The sequence below is a fragment of the Notothenia rossii genome (genome assembly GCF_949606895.1).
Source record: "Notothenia rossii genome assembly, chromosome: 5".
In the NCBI taxonomy this organism is placed as follows: domain Eukaryota; kingdom Metazoa; phylum Chordata; class Actinopteri; order Perciformes; family Nototheniidae; genus Notothenia; species Notothenia rossii.
This window is the reverse complement of record NC_136903.1, coordinates 74594155-74612964: the sequence shown is the minus strand read 5'-3', so window position 1 is coordinate 74612964 and position 18810 is coordinate 74594155. Positions and strand designations below refer to the sequence as shown.

Sequence of the window (18810 nt, the reverse complement as noted above, 5' to 3'; positions counted from 1 at the left end):
CAGTCAAAAGGTATGACTAATGTATCTCTTAAATGTCCCTTGGCTCAGCAGCAGCAACCTTGATGTGTTGCAATGAAGTTTTAAAATGTCACCGATATAGGATTTCAGAGTCCTTACAAGTCAGAAATTATTTTAAAATGAAATGAGTTCCAATGAGCTTTAAAGAAAAGGAAAAGATTGCCAGGGGATTGTTTCTCAAAACAGTGCCAACAGCTGTTCTCATTCTTGCTCTTAAGGGATAAACAAAGGAGCCACAGACGACCCCTAAATGTAGAGCAGCTGAGTGATGGACTCCAGCTCTGTTTCCTTTATGTTTACAAATAACCTCACTATGACTCATTATCTTCGTGATAATCAATGATTATAATGTTAGCGTTTTCAATTTGAAGCTGTTTTGTTTATTAAAGTATGTATAAAGAACATGTTTCCTACTTCCAGTGCAAGTGGACTCATTACCAAAAGATTTTGCCAAGAACGTTGTGGCACAAAAAAGTGTGGGTAGACCAGACTGTATTGGGTAGACAGGCATTAGGCATCGTTTCAATTAGAAAAAGGGTATCTATTTATAACAGATGATAAGTAGAAGAAATTGAGAAGTGGTTACACACAAGATATAATGAGCCTCTGTCTTCAATAAATATGTGTTACATGATACGTCCTTTGACATCTTCTTTCTTATTAGGGCAAAACTCAAATATAGCACCAGCCTTGTGTTGATACTCAAGCCAAATTGTAAAGGGGCTTATTGTGTTTTTTATGGGCTTTGATCTCCCTCTGTCACTTTCTTCTTTTGTCAAGCAGCAACAACTGGGCTCAGGATTACAAACCAAGGTGAGAGTTGAGCAACATTCCAGTCTACAAGCCGGGATAAAGTGCATGGACAGATATTTAAAGTCACAGTAGCATCCATCCTCAACTCCGTAAGTACAAACACTTTGTTACTTAGTTATTGTAGTGATTGTTGTTTTGATTATATACAATTTAACTTCTATAGGTGTTGTGCGTGCGTTTTAAAGTTCACAAAAATAGCTTACTTTAAACCCTGAGTTTGACTGTATTCTGTGATATGGGAGACATTCAGACTATTTGAAATCGTATAGTGGGTTTAGAACAGTAAAACAAAACGTTTGCAACTTTGTATTGCTTTCCGTTTGGTTTGTAAAACAAGGATGAATATCTAAAGCTCACTAAGTGTGCAGCTGTTACTTAAAAATCCCTGGCCATCTCAGGAATGTATTTTCTTTGTACGTACTTGTTTTGAAGTACTCCTGTATTACAATTGGATGCTCATTGTATTATTGTCTTGCAGTCTTTCAACAGAGTTGGGGCAGGGGTTATGGATTGTGCGTTAAAATTAGGTCTGGAGTGGTTACTTATCCATCTTGCAGTAAAGCCTTTGGGATTAGAGGTGGTGAAGGTGAGAAGTGGGGAGTTACCCCATCACTCCATTTGACATACATGAATTTGAAAGCTTATGGCTTTTTGCAAGTAGAGGACATTTGGCGTCAACATGCCGATGAGCAAATAATGTTTACAATTCTTAAAGTCACTATTATTGGCCTTGCTGTCTCAACTGTATGCTGAAAATAATAGCGAACTGGAGCCCTTGTGTATTACTTTGGAATGGCCGCATTGCAAGTGGGTTCTTGGGAGCTGTCAGTTCCTTGGTGGTGTTAATTGGTTTAACAAGATGTGTTTATAAATGTTTGTGGAAGAGGTCAGTGACATCTTATAAACACCAGAGGGAGCCTTAAGTTGCAAAGGTGAAAACATGCAGCTTATATTACCAGCTTCTATCATCAACCTCTGAAGCGTTAACATAAGAACCACATCACCAACTCATGATGAGCGCAGTGAGTTTTGAATATATAGCATGAGCTTTTATTGATGCGATATTATAGATGCCTATACAGCACTATGAATTCATTCATATATATTTGGATATGTTTGATCTTTTCTTTCTTCTTGTTCAGGGACACAAAGGCATGTTCGAATCTCCCACCATACATTGGACAGAAAGCAAAGAAACACCCAAGAGAGTTCATTGTAACCCATTTCAAAATATGGTATGTTACATTTACAGACCTAGATATCAAAGAAATGTGATTCATCTTTAAATCTTATACATGTCGGTAATTGACAGTGTTTTGAAAGATTTTGTATACATTTTATGTTTTCAAATAAAAGATTCAAAAATATTAAAGTAAAGTTATCATTAAAGAATTGTTTTCTTGTATCAACCTTTTCTGGGGTTAGGGTTAGCGTTTTCTAATGTTTACTCACTACTTGACCATTGTGTTATGTGATTCTAAAAGTGGTGGAGCTGGAACCAATTACCATTGTTATTAATTAACTGCTCATTAATTTCTTAGTTGATAGTTTGGTCTATAAAATGTCCGAAAAATGTCTGTCCAAGTTTGTTGAAGTCCAAAGTGATTTCTTCTTATATCTTGTTTTGTAATTTCAAAACCAGAACAAATGTATTTCATTTGTGAAGAAAAGCAGGAAAGCTCAATATTTAAGAATACATTTTTGCATGCAAAATAACTTCAAAGATTATCCAAGTACTTGATTATTCTGTCATCAATTAAATAAGTGTAAAACGAAGGGAAGTACTGAGGTTTATTGTTGAAATAAATATTTGGCAGCTTTTCTATTGCTTATTGAGAGTATGATTTGAAATGTGTAAACCAAAAAAATAATTCTAGTAAGGTGATTCTAGAGTTCTGTTACAACAAGGCTGTTATGTGACACCTTCTGTATGCAGCTGACGTAAGGCACCAAAGATAGGCGCCTAAATCTTCATTAATTAATTTACTCCCACATTGGTATTCCATCTGTCCCAAGGGGCCCACAGTGAGCGTCGCAGTAATGCTTTTGTTAAAGGGTCGAGGCAAACAAAGTAAGAATGTATTTTCTAAAGTTAGTCTTTTTAGTAAACATTTCTTCCTTGGTTTTTCCCCAGATAGTCTTTACTGTCTACTATGAACCATCTGCTTTAATGTTCATAAAATACTGAGCTATTAGAATAGTATGTTACCATAGCTAAATATTTTTGCAATAATTAAGCGCAGGTTAGCGAGGAGGATTCATAACTGACAATCAATCAATGTCATTTATTTACAGAACATTCAATCTGCAGTTGATCCAGGACCAAGTAGAACATATTTGACAGTAATGGCAAATAATATCAACGATTCTCAATATATCAAATGACTTTATTTGCATTTCTGTGCAGATTAAATAAATTGCAAAATACAGGGGCAGTTCAGAGCAATTAAATAATAAATGTGAACATGCTTTTTTAAACAACATTCATTTGATTTAACCATCAGTTATTATTGGCTTACAGTATTTAACATCTGCAGTAAGTCATTTGAATTTAATTCGGATCAAAATTAAGAAAGTTATCTTATACACACTAATTAACAGATCATTTATACTTACAGTGTACCATGTATACATGTATATACTACATACAAATATATACAAAGATATACAAGTAAAATATGTCATTCAAGAAATGAGTTAAAGAAGAACAAAACACTGCCCCCAGTGTGAAAGATCTGGGGGCAGAATACTGTACACTTTATCTTTAACTTCATCAAACCCACTCATACAAAGTTTATTCTGACTGAAACTTGAAATATGACCTAGGGGTAGTTTTGATAAATCACACTCACACTGACATTATTACATCGAGGTTTCAGTCATTATGAAGTTTTTAAAACAAATTATACAAACTCCATGAAGAGAAGGAATTTAACGATGTTGGACATGACAGTTTAACCTTCTTTAAAGTTTCACTTAATGCAAAAGGCGTTTCACTCTCAGGCAAGATCAAGGATTTTCAGCATGCACCATTCCATCGCTGCATAACATACACAATACATAGGTATTAGGACAACACAAACATAATGCACAATGGAGATTTACATTTTAAGATTTAAGAAATTCAAGTTACGTTTTATACTTAAAAGGAAACTGCTTTAATATTATGGATAATGTACATCTATGCAGACGAAACCCTGATATTAAGTACATTATTATCCATATATGCTTAATACAAATAAAAAAGACAGTTGAAAATGTATTTTAGATTTTTAACTTACTTGAAATTGATGTGACTCAAGAAGACAGCAAAGAAATCTCGCTCAACCACTCTTTTCCTCTTTTCCCTTCTGCACTTAGTAACATACATTTCTCTATCACACAAGAGTAAAACTAAAACACACACAAACACATTTGCATGCACTCTAATGTACACACATATACACACAATATTCAGTGTGCTGCCTACCACCTGCACAGAGATGTAATATTTATCACACACACGGGAATAAAAGCTGCTTTGGAATTTAGAAATGTCTTGGCCACCCTGAAGACGCGACTGCGTTTACTTAAAGCCAGCAGCTGGTCTATTACTGCTGACTACAGCTGGTCTATTGACAATGTGTTAATCTCTTTGCTTTTAGGCAAATATTTGCATTGTTTTTTGTTTTTTTTCAAACACATTGATGCAATGGAGGCAACGTAGGACTAATTAATGATTAAGTTCAGAAAATAAAGCAATTTGTAAAATGAACTACTTATCATCTTATACGGATCATATTCATTTCAATCCCATATTCATTTTATTTACCTTGTTTTAAAGACTTTACCATGATTACAGTACAGAAGCTCTAGTGTATTATTTCCTAGTGTGGCACACGATATATTTTATTACTGTTTACCACATTTACATACATGAACAGGACACTGGCCTTTTTAAGTATTGGCTCCAAAAAATCCATCCCACACTAAAATGGTGCAAAGTTCCACATTAATAGTTAATTAATTTCATCTTGATTTGGTATTTCATCTGACCCATGCAGGATAAAAACTCTACACAAAATGGTGATGAGTTTAAATGTGAATTGAGAAACCACAATGAACCACTCAGTAGATCCACAGCCTGGATTTCTTTCCGAAGTGCTCAGTAACAGGATGCTGAAAACATCTGAGGTGTAATTAACAGAAGCGTTCAATGCATTTGTCAACAATTTCAATAGTAAGAGCATGGGAATTTGCAAGCGGGAGGCTATTTTTGCTTTAAGTCCTAATAAGCCTGTAAAGGAAGGCCAGACATATCCAATATCACCTTTTATTGCAACTTAATCCCGCCACAAGAGAATACTTTCACAGCGTCACAGGTGTCATCTTTCTTTAGAGAAATCACAACAGTATAATGGACAGTAATGGGGTCTTAAATTAGCCTCAACTGAACCCTTGGGCCTATGCTCAAGAGATGTTTGAAAAAATGTGAGTGCCAAAGGTTTGTTTGATGCTAAAAAAAGCGTGTGTGCAGATTGATGAAATAATCTTGTAATAAAAGTCCCACATTTACAAAAAATGTGAGTTATATCTTAAGTCTAAATGTTCCATTATACAAAAAAGTAATAAAGTAACTAATAATTAATAGGCCTTCATCAATAACTCCTGGTAATTTAACCAAGAACTACAACATATTGAAATGTATAAACTCAGTCATAACAAGGTGGTTGTTCTTACTTCTTTCCAGGAATCTGCCGTTTAGTCCCAGGGTTTCACTTAAAGTTAATGTTGTTTACGTATCATACAGGATAAAGTGACACCAGCCGTGATGATGGGCTGGAGATCTCATACTATTCTGAAGCACAGTGACCTAAACGGGAGGTCTGCTCCTGCGGGGGTCCAGAGATGTCAGTATAAAAGACACACTCCCAGTTCGTCGGAAGTTTTGTACTCACTGGCTGCCAACGAAGGTGAGTCTTTCTGCTGTGATCAGTGCATTTAATGAGTTACTTTAAGAGCAGCTCTTTTGCCAGATTGCAGAAAGTTGTTAATCTTGTTGCCTTATAGAGACAGGCATATGATTAATTTTCTAAGTTGAATTCTTTTTTTTTTTAGTATCCATTTAACAACTGCATCACTTGGCAGAAAAAAGGTAAGTGACTCTGACTGGAAGAAGGAAATCAAGCTTAATACTAAATACTACTTTCATTATTTTATTTATACATTTTTATTTTTTTAACAGAGGAACCATGAGTACGGACGCTGAAATGGAGTGTTTTGGCCCGGCTGCCTTATACCTCCGGAAGTCTAACAGGGAGAGAGTAGAGGCTCAAAATACTGCGTTTGATGCTAAAACAGCTTATTACGTGACAGAGCCTGCTGAGATGTATTTGAAGGGGAAACTCGTGAAAAAGGAGGGTGGTAAAGCCACAGTTGAAGTTCAAGGCGGAAAGGTATGTATTCATGTAGTCATGTATACATTAGACACAAGTAATGTCTGCGGATCCTTACCATATCTTTTCTAATGGTGCTTCACATCCTCAAAACCTTTTTTTACTCTTTGTAACAGAATCTCACAGTTAAGGATGATGAAATCTTCCCCATGAACCCTCCGAAGTACGATAAGATTGAGGACATGGCCATGATGACCCACCTCAGTGAACCTTCTGTGCTGTATAACCTCAAAGAGCGCTATGCAGCATGGATGATCTACGTAAGACTAGTTAAACATTTACCAAATCTGTTGCACTGTATTCGATCAAAGTGTAGATTGCAAGTATGAATGTTTCATTGAATATGTATTTCCTCTTCCTGAAACAGACCTACTCAGGGCTGTTCTGCGTCACTGTGAACCCCTACAAGTGGCTCCCAGTGTATGACTCAAAGGTTGTCAATGGATACAGAGGCAAAAAGAGGATTGAGGCTCCACCCCACATCTTCTCCATCTCTGATAACGCCTATCAGTTCATGCTCCAAGGTATCAGTCAGTTCTTAGGCTACAGTCTGTACTCAATGGTCACCCTATAAGTGGGGCCAGTTTGTTGTCCTTGGTAAACATGCAGTTTATTGTGACACTAGAACTGTGGTCTCATACCATTCATAATGCAATAATACTTTTTAAGAATATAAATGAATGCAATAACACAATGGGTGTGTGTAAATGTCATTCTCTCAACAGATCGTGAGAATCAGTCAATCCTGATTACGTAAGTCAATTCTCAGGATAACTTATTTAGACTGATATAACACTGATTATTTCTCTGTCTATCATTACTTACTTACACCAACACATTTGACCTATTATGCATTATAGTGGAGAATCCGGTGCAGGAAAGACTGTCAACACCAAACGTGTCATCCAGTACTTTGCGACAATCGCAGTGGCTGGAGGAAAGAAATCTGAAGCAGTCTCTGGAAAAATTCAGGTGAATGATTTGTATATATAATAACTGTATATAAATATGAAATCTATAAAAAGTGTAAATACAAACATGTGTCATGTTACATTGTTTAAAGGGCTCGCTGGAGGATCAAATCATTGCAGCCAACCCACTGCTGGAGGCTTATGGTAATGCCAAAACTGTGAGGAATGACAACTCATCCCGCTTTGTAAGTTTTGAGTCACAACATGTGACAGTTTTACCTAAAAAGGCCTGATTCCATATAACATTTTACTACCAAGTATAAAGATGTGCAAGGGAATCACAAATATGCCCACACTGATAACTGTATTTTTCTGCAGGGTAAATTCATCAGAATCCATTTTGGAACAACCGGAAAGTTGGCCTCAGCTGATATTGAAACATGTAAGCCTTCATCCGACTATTATCCAGAAGATTTAATCAAAAGACAAACAGTAAAACACTTTATTTATTATATCACCTTTTTTCCAGATCTGCTGGAGAAGTCTCGAGTGTCGTTCCAGCTGTCTGCTGAGAGGAGCTACCACATCTTCTATCAGCTGATGACCGGCCACAAACCCGAGCTCTTGGGTCAGACATTTTAAATTTCCAAGCCCATTTATAACCTGCTGTATCGTGTGTTTTTGCTTTAAAAAATAACCAAACACAATCTTTTCTCAGACGCTCTCCTGATCACCACCAATCCATTTGACTATCCCATGATCAGTCAGGGTGAAATCACCGTCAAGAGTATAGATGACGTTGAAGAGTTTATTGCCACTGATGTAAGAAAATTATCAAATGAAAATATTCTTTATTCGTTCAAAAGCAGAGAGTGCAGAGTTCATGTGCTTTCTTTGAATATTCTTAGACTGCCATCGACATCCTGGGCTTCACTGCTGATGAGAAGATGAGCATTTACAAGCTGACTGGATCTGTGATGCATCACGGAGGCATGAAGTTCAAGCAGAAGCAGCGTGAAGAGCAGGCCGAGCCCGATGGCACTGAGGGTATGTGGGACTTGAAAACTCGAAAACAAGTGAAAATGTATAAATTGAAACCTTTTTTACTCCCTATAAGGGGTGCAAGATAACATCGCCTCTTCTTCAGTAGGGGCAGATACAGGCTTTGAAATACAATATCTACATTGTGCAACATTGAACATTTAATACAATGACAGGCTGAAGGATGGGCACTGAAACCAGGTATTAAATTGCCAATTGGTAAATAATTGAAACTAAATTGAAAAGTAATGGTTGGACCTGACATTTTGCAGTTATTTTTGTGGGTAGTTTTTCTCTCTTTATATGCAATTATATTATCATGCTGTAGCCTCTCCTTTGCTCTCTGTCAGGATGTTGCTCAACAGGAGGAATGACTGATAATGACTGATGACGTTCTCCTTATGCTTTCTAGTTTTCACTCAAATATATTATTTATTTTAATGATATTTTAGATTTATTGATGATATTGAGTTTAGAAAGTGCTTGCTACTTCTCTAGATCTGTTACCTTAAATTCAATATGAAATAGCGTTTGCTTTTTCCAAGTAAATATATATTCATTTTGAAAAGGGTTGTATTTTGTGTTGGCATCCACTACAGTTGACACTTGATGTTCTCTTCATTATTATAATTATTTGGAAGAATATGTGTGCATATATGAGGATCGGCAGCGGCCAAGTTGAGTCATGTAACCCTATTCTATGTAGAATAAATATTATGACTTTTCATGGTTTGCTATTCTTTTCAGTCGCCGATAAAATCGCCTACCTCATGGGCCTGAACTCAGCCGACATCCTGAAGGCTCTGTGCTACCCAAGGGTCAAAGTCGGAAATGAATTTGTGACTAAAAGCCAGACTGTGCCTCAGGTAAAAACTTCTCATACTGTCCATACAGCTTAACCCCTAAAACCTTTGGTTATTGATAATAATATTTCATTTTTGTTGTTTTTTCAAAATCAGGTGAACAATAATGTCAGTGCTCTCTGCAAATCTGTCTATGAGAAGATGTTCTTGTGGATGGTCATCAGAATCAATGAGATGCTGGCCACCAAGCAGTCCAGACAGTTCTACATTGGTGTCCTGGATATTGCCGGGTTTGAAATCTTCGATGTAAGTTAAAACACACATTGCACTCAGGTTTACAAAGTGAAACAGCACAATGAAAGTTTGACATTGCATCTTCTTTCCCATCTCAAGTTCAATAGCTTGGAGCAGCTGTGCATCAACTTCACCAATGAGAAGCTGCAACAGTTTTTCAACCACCACATGTTTGTTCTGGAGCAAGAAGAGTACAAGAAAGAGGGAATTGAATGGGAGTTCATTGACTTTGGTATGGACTTGGCTGCCTGCATTGAGCTGATTGAAAAGGTGAGCTATGCAGTTTATTAACGCACACAGAAAACTATTTATGACTTTAAGCTTTTTTTTTTAATTATCATTTCATCATGACAGCCAATGGGAATCTTCTCCATCCTTGAAGAGGAGTGCATGTTCCCCAAGGCATCAGACGTCACCTTCAAGAACAAACTGTACGACCAGCATCTTGGTAAAAGTGCAGCCTTCCAGAAACCCAAACCTGCCAAAGGCAAAGCTGAGGCTCACTTTGCTCTGTTACACTATGCCGGCACCGTCGACTACAACATCAACGGATGGCTGGACAAGAACAAAGACCCCCTGAACGACTCAGTGGTTCAGCTCTACCAGAAGTCTTCAGTCAAACTGTTGGCTCTCCTCTATGCATCACATTCTTCAGGAGATGGTAGAGGTTTTATTTTTATATTTAAGTGACTAAACATCATATAAGATGTTAGCTGTTAAGCCCCAAGGTCCCCGCCGGCGGGGACCCTGTTTTTTTTTTTCAGGACACTGTGTCTCAGGGGATCTCAATATTTAAGAACCTATTAATGTGTTATACCAGATTAACGGAAATGATCTCAGCTAACTGACGATATAAACCATTTTTACCAAAACAAAACACAAGTCTCATAAGAAGCATCTAAATGACCCCTTAGCGAAAAATGCTAACGGACATTGGCACAGAACTCAAGATAAAAGTACCCTTATTACTTATCGTAGCTGCACATACAAGATCTCCGATTAAAGCTGAGGTTCCACAGATTATTTAGGTATATAGTATCATCACTGAGTGATCTGAACTTGCGACAGGGGAAGCAAAAACAGACATCACAACGCGTACCTTTACGTAGCTTCTAGGGAGATCGTCTCACCGTAGCTGTTAATCTGATCAAAAGACGTGTTCAATGGCATTAAAACGAGAAAAAACACGGCTGAATCGGTTAATCCATAGGTTGATAAAGTTCCTGGGCAATAATTGGAATTATTTATAATCCATAATTCCATTTTTATGTAAAAATCGCAGAGCAAAAGTTAGCTGCTAATGGTAGCCACCAGAGTGGCTGCTGCTTCCGTTCTTGGCTATGCGGCAGTATAATACACACACAGGACCAAATAAGGACTATGTGGGAGTTCCCCTCGATTCCATTGGCTCTGACGGCTAGAAAGAGATGTCACATGTCTAAAAATGTCAAATATCACTTGTTTCGCATCAATCTTGATACAGGGTACTTATTATATGTTGTACTTTGGATTCCTAAAGCTTTTAGTCTACTAACCCATCATCCAAGGTTAGTTTTCACTATAAGTACAAAATATATTTTGGAGGGACACTATAATTTACAGTTTTTTACCATGTTCAATCTGAATTTTCTTTAAAATAAAAAACATCTATATTGAATCTGACTTTTCTACATCCAACTGACAGGTTTATCATTACTTTGAGAAAAAAGATTATTAATTTAACCCTTTTAGAAGGGAAGATATGGTCATTTGTTCTGGGAATGTCCTTTTCGAGCCTGAAACCTGAAAAACAGGCTCGGGGTTTAACAGGTTAAGAATTGTACTAATGCGTGGTATTTCAGCCAGACAATACGGGTACTTTGTATAGTCCATTTATTATGTTGGGAAGGAAAGAGGGAAGCTGAGGGGCTTTAAACAAAATTACCCCAAAGGAAAAAAGTGTATTATGCAACATGTGATCATACTTTGTAGTAATTTAAATACCAAAAAACAAAAGGAAAATCTAACTATAAATGCTTTTTACAGATGCTAAAGGTGGAAAGAAGGCTGGTGGCAAGAAGAAAGGTGGATCCTTCCAGACAGTGTCGGCTCTCTTTAGGGTAATTATTATTGTCAGAAATAAAAAATGTTGGTCACCCTATAAATATAATTATATGACTATCCATCATGCAGGGAATTATGTAAAATAGGAGATGATAACAAGTGTTAGAGATGAAGCATACAGTAAATGTAGTTTATCAGCAACTCCTTAATGCCATAGATTTAATATCAAGTTGATGTATTAACTACGCATAGGAAGACCTTCAACAAGGCAAATGGTGGTTAAAGCAAGCGAGACGACACATTTCCTATATCTACAATCCGTCAAACTCTTTGAGGCTAAAACAAAAGTCAATATTTCATTTTGTTTGTACATACCTTCAGGCGTATCACAGAACCTTTACTATTCAACCTTTACAAACAAAAATGTGTTGAGCTCATTCATTTGCCACTATTTCTATGTAATGACTTGAGGAGATGTATGATCGAACGTGTATGAAACATGAAGGGTCTTGTAGTCGTGTCTGTGTCAAGATTTTAGAGAACATTTTAAAAGTTTGATGCATCCACAGGAAAACTTGGGCAAGCTGATGACTAACTTAAGGTGCACTCACCCACACTTTGTGCGCTGTTTGATTCCCAATGAATCAAAAACACCAGGTGAGTTATAAAAGTCATTTTATGATCTCTGTGAACCCATAACTATCCCTCTTTCTGTATACGTGTCCTGTCTGCTAAATACACATTTTCTCAGTGTCACTGATCTGTGCAAGGGCTTCACTTCCAACACATTGTGCTTGTTACTGTTTAAGGTCTCATGGAGAACTTCCTGGTCATCCACCAGCTGAGGTGTAACGGTGTGCTGGAAGGTATCAGGATCTGCAGAAAGGGCTTCCCCAGCAGGATCCAATACGCTGACTTCAAGCAGAGGTAGAGTTACTGCTTCTGTACCTCTCAGTCCACATTTGTTGAATTGTGTTCTGTTGAAGATCTGATTTAAAGTTAATTTTTTTCAGATACAAAGTATTGAACGCTAGTGTCATCCCTGAGGGACAGTTCATCGACAACAAGAAGGCCTCAGAGAAGCTGCTGCAATCTATCGATGTGGATCAATCACAGTACAGATTTGGCCATACCAAGGTAAATTAACAGATTTAAATGCAATCATATAAGTAGCTTGAAACTGATTTTGATTGGTTAATATATTTGATCACATCTATTGTCAGGTATTCTTCAAGGCTGGATTGCTGGGTACTCTGGAGGAGATGAGGGATGAGAAACTGGTCGAGCTGGTCACAATGACCCAGGCTCTCTGCAGAGGTTACCTCATGAGGAGAGAGTTCGTCAAGATGATGGCGAGGAGGTTTGATCAGTATTTTCTAAGATACACATACTTTAGCACTTATAGCAAAAGAAACATTGAAAGAGAGCTTTGTACATGTGCCGAATTCTTCATGATTTTGAGTACCTGATTTGAACTCCATAATGTAGGGATAGCAACGTCTGCAAGTGTAGGAAGACAGCTGGCAAAAAAAGCTTTTGTACAAAGATGTCCTGTCTACCCCAAATCTTCTCTCACTGTACCAATTATTGGTCAGATAAACCACAGGATATGTGTGTTGCTCTGGTGCTAAGAGCAGAGGTCTGTCAGATGTATAGATTTATAGGGTAGGTTTTTATAGCTTGATTGATCACAGAAGGAAACTGTCCACGCTGTCCAACACAGTTAAATGTTTTCTCGAGCTGTATTGGTGTCTCATTTATACAAAGAAAGGGATGTAAGAGGTGCAGCAATAAGAAACTATTCTTTTGTCTTAAATAAGTGTATGTGAAAAAAATTCAGATTTGTTTCTTTGTGTTGTGTCCCCAGAGAGGCCATTTACTCCATCCAGTACAACATCCGTGCATTCATGAATGTCAAAACCTGGCCATGGATGAAGCTCTACTTCAAGATCAAACCTCTGCTGAAGAGTGCAGAGAGTGAAAAGGAGATGGCGCAAATGAAAGAGGACTTCGAAAAGATGAAGGAAGATCTAGCAAAGGCTCTGTCAAAGAAGAAGGAGCTGGAGGAGAAGATGGTTTCTCTGCTGCAGGAGAAGAATGACTTGGAGCTGCAAATGCAGTCTGTACGTTAAAATAGAAAGAGGCTATTGCTTGTCCAGAAATCCTGGTTTTAAAGTTCAATAAATATAAGTTTTTATTTTATTTCATTTCAAATCTAGGAAGGTGACACCCTCAGTGATGCAGAGGAGAGGTGTGAGGGGCTCATTAAAGCAAAAATCCAGCTTGAGGCCAAATGCAAAGAAATTTCTGAGAGACTGGAGGATGAGGAGGAAATGAATGGTGAGCTGACTGCAAAGAAGAGGAAGCTGGAGGACGAGTGCTCTGAGTTGAAGAAAGACATCGATGACTTGGAGCTCACCCTGGCCAAAGTGGAAAAGGAGAAACATTCCACTGAGAACAAGGTTAATGTCTCTCTTTTCACTTTTCTAAGCTGTGCTTATTGGACAATACACTGATTTAATAATGAAAACATGTGTTTTAACCTGTTTAGGTTAAAAACCTTGTTGAGGAAATGTCATCTCAAGATGAAACCATTGCCAAGTTGACCAAAGAGAAGAAAGCCCTCCAAGAGGCCCATCAGCAGACCCTCGATGATCTGCAGGCTGAGGAAGACAAAGTCAACACTCTGACCAAGGCTGGTGTCAAGCTGGAGCAACAAGTCGACGATGTAAGAGGCTTTGTTTTCTAGTTTTGAGAGACACGCACCAACGTTTTATATTGCCATTGTTACTCTTCACACTATTCTGTATTCACTAGCTTGAAGGTTCCTTGGAGCAAGAAAAGAAACTTCGTATGGATCTGGAGCGATCAAAAAGAAAGCTCGAGGGAGATCTGAAGCTGGCCCTAGAATCCCTGATGGATCTGGAGAATGACAAGCAGCAGTCTGATGAGAAAATAAAGAAGTATGTAAAAATGACAACTTTATTTATAACCTCCCAAATTCCTAAATAACAGTATGTTTCTAACATTTATTTTTATTTTTGTTAACTAGGAGAGACTTTGAGATAAGTCACCTTCTTGGCAAGATAGAAGATGAACAGTCGGTTGGTATTCAACTTCACAAGAAAATTAAGGAATTGCAGGTAATGTGTAAATATGTGTTTGGGCTTTGTCAAGGAATCTGTTTGTAATAGTATATAAGTACAATGATCATTGAAAAGATAGAAAGATAAAGAATGCAAAGAAATTCAAAATTCAGTCATTTTACTTGAATAAATTATTTTTCTCTTTCATGTTGAAAACGGATAAATATGTGTGATTTACTTGGGACAGTTTAATTGTGCTGATGTGTAACCATTACACAGGACTTTCTGCTTTGCAAATCAGTTAATTTTGAAAAGAAACATAGTTTATGAAATGTTGAGGTTATTTTCTCTATTATTATAGATTGCTTTGTCTTAGTTTTTGATTGTACAATTCTGTCAAATACATTTGAAAAAATAAAAGGTTCTGTTGCATCACAGGCTCGTATTGAGGAGCTGGAGGAGGAGATCGAGGCTGAGCGAGCTGCTCGGGCCAAGGTGGAGAAGCAGAGGTCTGATCTCTCCAGGGAACTTGAGGAGATCAGCGAGAGGCTGGAAGAAGCTGGAGGAGCAACGTCTGTTCAGCTCGAGATGAACAAGAAGCGTGAGGCCGAGTTTCAGAAGCTGCGTCGTGACCTCGAAGAGTCCACCCTGCAGCACGAGGCCACCGCTGCAGCTCTCCGTAAGAAGCAGGCTGACAGCGTGGCAGAGCTCGGAGAACAGATCGATAACCTCCAGAGAGTCAAACAGAAGCTGGAGAAAGAGAAGAGCGAGTACAAGATGGAGATCGATGACGTCTGCAGCAACATGGAGAGTCTCGCCAGATCAAAGGTAACATTTAAGATTGTTTTTTATTTAACGATGAGTAATGACCACAATTCACTTCCTTCAAATATCATTACATTCTTTAGCAGAGGCGTTGCACAACGAAATTCTGCTGTAGTCAATGTATGCCAAAAACAACAGTAGAGGGCTTCATTGCTATAAAAAAGTTTTACATTTGAATATGGAGGAATTTACAGTAAGCAGCAGAAAGACAAACACAAGTGAATTCTCTGGTCAGATAATATGGCCAGGATAAACATTGAAACTTTGACTATTTTCTGCCTCTTATCTTTTTTTCATTGTCAGAAGCAATATGACTTCAGCAAACTAAATGGTGTTGATTTGTGTCTATAGGGTAACCTGGAGAAAATGTGCCGTTCTCTTGAGGATCAACTAAGTGAATTTAAGACCAAGAATGAAGAACATGTGCGTCAGTTAAATGATATCAACGCTCAAAGATCAAGACTCATGACTGAAAATGGTGAGTACAACATCTGGGAAGAGAATAATTAAACTCCTTTTGACATTTTTCTGACAACATTTGTTAGTTAGCACAAATCACTAACCAAAAATACTTTTCTAATCAGGGGAACTTGGTCATCAGTTGGAAGAGAAGGAGTCTCTTGTTTCACAGCTTACCAGGGGAAAACAGGCTTACATTCACCAACTTGAGGAGCTCAAAAAGCACCTTGAAGAAGAAGTTAAGGTACGGTAGTTTCCTTTTTTTATAACATTGCCACTAATGGCCCAATATTTTTTTTATCATACTAAGACATTATTATAACCAATTTTTTTCTTTTTCTTTCTTAATTAGGCCAAGAACGCCCTGGCTCATGCTGTTCAGTCGGCCCGTCATGACTGCGACCTGCTCAGAGAGCAGTACGAGGAGGAGCAGGAGGCCAAGTCTGAGCTGCAGCGTGCAATGTCTAAGGCCAACAGCGAGGTGGCTCAGTGGAGAGCCAAATACGAGACTGACGCCATTCAGCGCACTGAGGAGCTGGAGGAGTCTAAGTAAGTCATACAAATCTAAACTTTGTATAAACATTACCAATGACAAATGAAGGCTCCTCAGCTGTAAGATTCTAACTTAGAGGGATCTAATAGAAGCTTGAGTCGTATATATGCTTTGCATCATTTCTAAAACTCATATACTAACATGCTTTAACAGGAAAAAGCTGGCCCAGCGTCTTCAGGATGCAGAAGAATCCATCGAGGCTGTGAATGCAAAATGTGCCTCTCTGGAAAAGACAAAACAGAGACTGCAGTGTGAAGTTGAGGACCTGATGATCGATGCAGAGAGAGCTAATGCTCTGGCTGCTAACCTCGACAAGAAGCAAAGAAACTTTGACAAGGTCAGATGTTTTTGCAATGTACTCTTTTTTTAACTGGTTATTGTGAGGTGACAGAATACACTAATTTGTTTTTTACATTTTCAGGTTCTTGCAGAGTGGAAGCAGAAGTTTGAGGAAAGCCAGGCAGAGCTGGAGGGATCTCTAAAGGAAGCTCGTTCTCTCAGCACAGAGATGTTCAAGCTGAAGAATTCATATGAAGAAGCGATAGATCACCTGGAGACCCTGAAGAGAGAGAACAAGAACCTGCAACGTAAGAGAACAAACATTAAATACTTTAAATCCTGTAGACATTTGTATCACCTCTTGTGATACATTGTTGAAAATGTTAACCCTAAACTAAGTTAAATCATTAACAGTGGCACCATTTATACTGAAAAAGATTTCAAAACCAAGTTAAGTACTACACTGCCTAAGTGCTGCTTTTGATACTACAGACCATTTGATTCTTTTAAATAAACTTCACAATCTTGTTGGCACTTTACTGTTTTATATTGGCTTGAATCTTGTACTAATAAGAACATTATTTAGTACTCTATACTTTAATTAATGGTAATCTAAGAGCTATATAATTAATTGTGGTGTTCCTCAAGGCTCAATTGTAGGTCCTTCACTTTTTAATTTATATATGCTACTACCTGGAAGCATCATTAGGAGACAAGTTTCCATAGTTATGCTGACGACACACATCTATACATTATCATGTCATGACTCAGAAACAATATATGCCCTTTTTAATAGTAAGCTATGGATGGCTGAGCATTTTCTAAAGCTCAATCGGGACCAAGTCCTGGTTATTGATTCTGGAGCTCAGAAAAAAAAAAACTTCCAAAATAATATATTGAAACCAGAATCTCAAACTTAGTTATGAACCACTATTTCAAATCAACAAATGTATGTATTACCTGCTGAATTGGTTTTTGTCTTCCAAAACTAATATAGCTCTACAGCAACAAAACTCAGCTGCATAAGTATTAACAAGGACCAGACAGAGACTGTACATTACTCCAATTTTGAAGTCTCTGCACTGGATACCTTTTTGCTTCATAATTAATTGCGTTTAATAGTTTTTAAAGATCTAAAGAGCTATTTATCAGATTCGTTTTTTAGATCATCACAAGGCCCTTTTATATTAACGGGAGGCTTATTTTTATTATTACGGCCTGCGACTGTAGAACAGCCTCACAGAAGACCTGAGAGCTGCAGAGAGTGTTCATCATTTTAAGTGTCAATTTAATACTTACAGTAATCTTTGATGGGAAATGCTTTTTAATGTACTAAGTGGATTTTGTGTTTTGTTTTCTCAACAGAGGAAATCACAGATTTGACTGAAAATCTTGGGGAATCTGGGAAGACAATTCATGAATTGGAAAAGGCTAAGAAGACAGCCGAGAATGAGAGAGCAGAAGTTCAGGCTGCCCTAGAAGAGGCAGAGGTATTTAAACAACTTATCTACAAAGAAGGTGCTTCCTGATTCAAACACTGCAACCATCCATATACTTTAAACGTTATCACTTTACATTTTATTTTGTAGGCTACACTGGAGCACGAAGAATCAAAGATCATCCGTATTCAGCTCGAGCTCACCCAGGTGAAAAATGAAGTCGACAGAAAAATTGCAGAGAAGGACGAGGAGATTGAGCAGATCAAGAGGAACAGCCAGAGAGTGATTGAGACCATGCAGAGTACTTTGGATTCTGAAATCAGGAGCAGGAATGATGCCCTGAGAATCAAGAAGAAGATGGAGGGAGACCTCAATGAGCTGGAGGTTCAGCTGAGCCACGCAAACCGCCAGGCAGCTGAAGCCCAGAAACAGCTGAGAAACGTTCAGGGACAATTTAAGGTTGGGCTTGAATATTTAACATAAATATGTTCAAAAATAAAGCTACATGGCTTAAACATATGTAGATTGCTGATGAAATTATGACATGTTTAATTCAGGATGCCCTGCTGCACCTTGATGAAGCTCTCAGAGGTGAGGCGGACATGAAGGAGCAGGTTGCCATGGTGGAGCGCAGGAACAACCTGATGATGGCTGAGATCGAGGAGCTGAGAGCAGCACTGGAGCAGACGGAGAGGTGCCGCAAAGTGGCTGAACAGGAGCTGGTTGATGCCAGCGAGCGAGTGGGACTGCTGAACGCTCAGGTTCTTACCTCTATTCTATCAGTGCTGTTAAATACAAGGACATGTATTAA

At 38.0% G+C, this 18810-nt stretch overlaps 1 protein-coding gene across 1 annotated transcript in view; it reads left to right on the top strand.

The window, feature by feature from the left end:
• The window catches only part of LOC307038607 (myosin heavy chain, fast skeletal muscle-like), a 37185-nt gene that overhangs the window by 15757 nt on the left and 2618 nt on the right, over positions 1-18810 (top strand). Inside the window, exons 2-37 of the mRNA XM_079680127.1 lie at positions 802-2066; positions 5621-5783; positions 5929-5965; positions 6056-6266; positions 6383-6526; positions 6634-6790; positions 6992-7019; positions 7127-7238; positions 7330-7422; positions 7556-7619; positions 7707-7805; positions 7896-7999; positions 8086-8224; positions 8966-9084; positions 9178-9327; positions 9415-9585; positions 9670-9976; positions 11341-11414; positions 11928-12015; positions 12168-12285; positions 12372-12495; positions 12582-12718; positions 13226-13481; positions 13578-13820; positions 13910-14086; positions 14176-14321; positions 14411-14501; positions 14883-15272; positions 15621-15747; positions 15854-15972; positions 16081-16277; positions 16435-16618; positions 16703-16868; positions 17926-18050; positions 18150-18458; positions 18557-18760. Of these exons, the coding sequence (XP_079536253.1) occupies positions 6063-6266; positions 6383-6526; positions 6634-6790; positions 6992-7019; positions 7127-7238; positions 7330-7422; positions 7556-7619; positions 7707-7805; positions 7896-7999; positions 8086-8224; positions 8966-9084; positions 9178-9327; positions 9415-9585; positions 9670-9976; positions 11341-11414; positions 11928-12015; positions 12168-12285; positions 12372-12495; positions 12582-12718; positions 13226-13481; positions 13578-13820; positions 13910-14086; positions 14176-14321; positions 14411-14501; positions 14883-15272; positions 15621-15747; positions 15854-15972; positions 16081-16277; positions 16435-16618; positions 16703-16868; positions 17926-18050; positions 18150-18458; positions 18557-18760 (5166 nt within the window). The 5' untranslated portion in view covers positions 802-2066; positions 5621-5783; positions 5929-5965; positions 6056-6062. The remainder of the gene's footprint in view (positions 1-801; positions 2067-5620; positions 5784-5928; positions 5966-6055; positions 6267-6382; positions 6527-6633; positions 6791-6991; positions 7020-7126; positions 7239-7329; positions 7423-7555; positions 7620-7706; positions 7806-7895; positions 8000-8085; positions 8225-8965; positions 9085-9177; positions 9328-9414; positions 9586-9669; positions 9977-11340; positions 11415-11927; positions 12016-12167; positions 12286-12371; positions 12496-12581; positions 12719-13225; positions 13482-13577; positions 13821-13909; positions 14087-14175; positions 14322-14410; positions 14502-14882; positions 15273-15620; positions 15748-15853; positions 15973-16080; positions 16278-16434; positions 16619-16702; positions 16869-17925; positions 18051-18149; positions 18459-18556; positions 18761-18810) is intronic.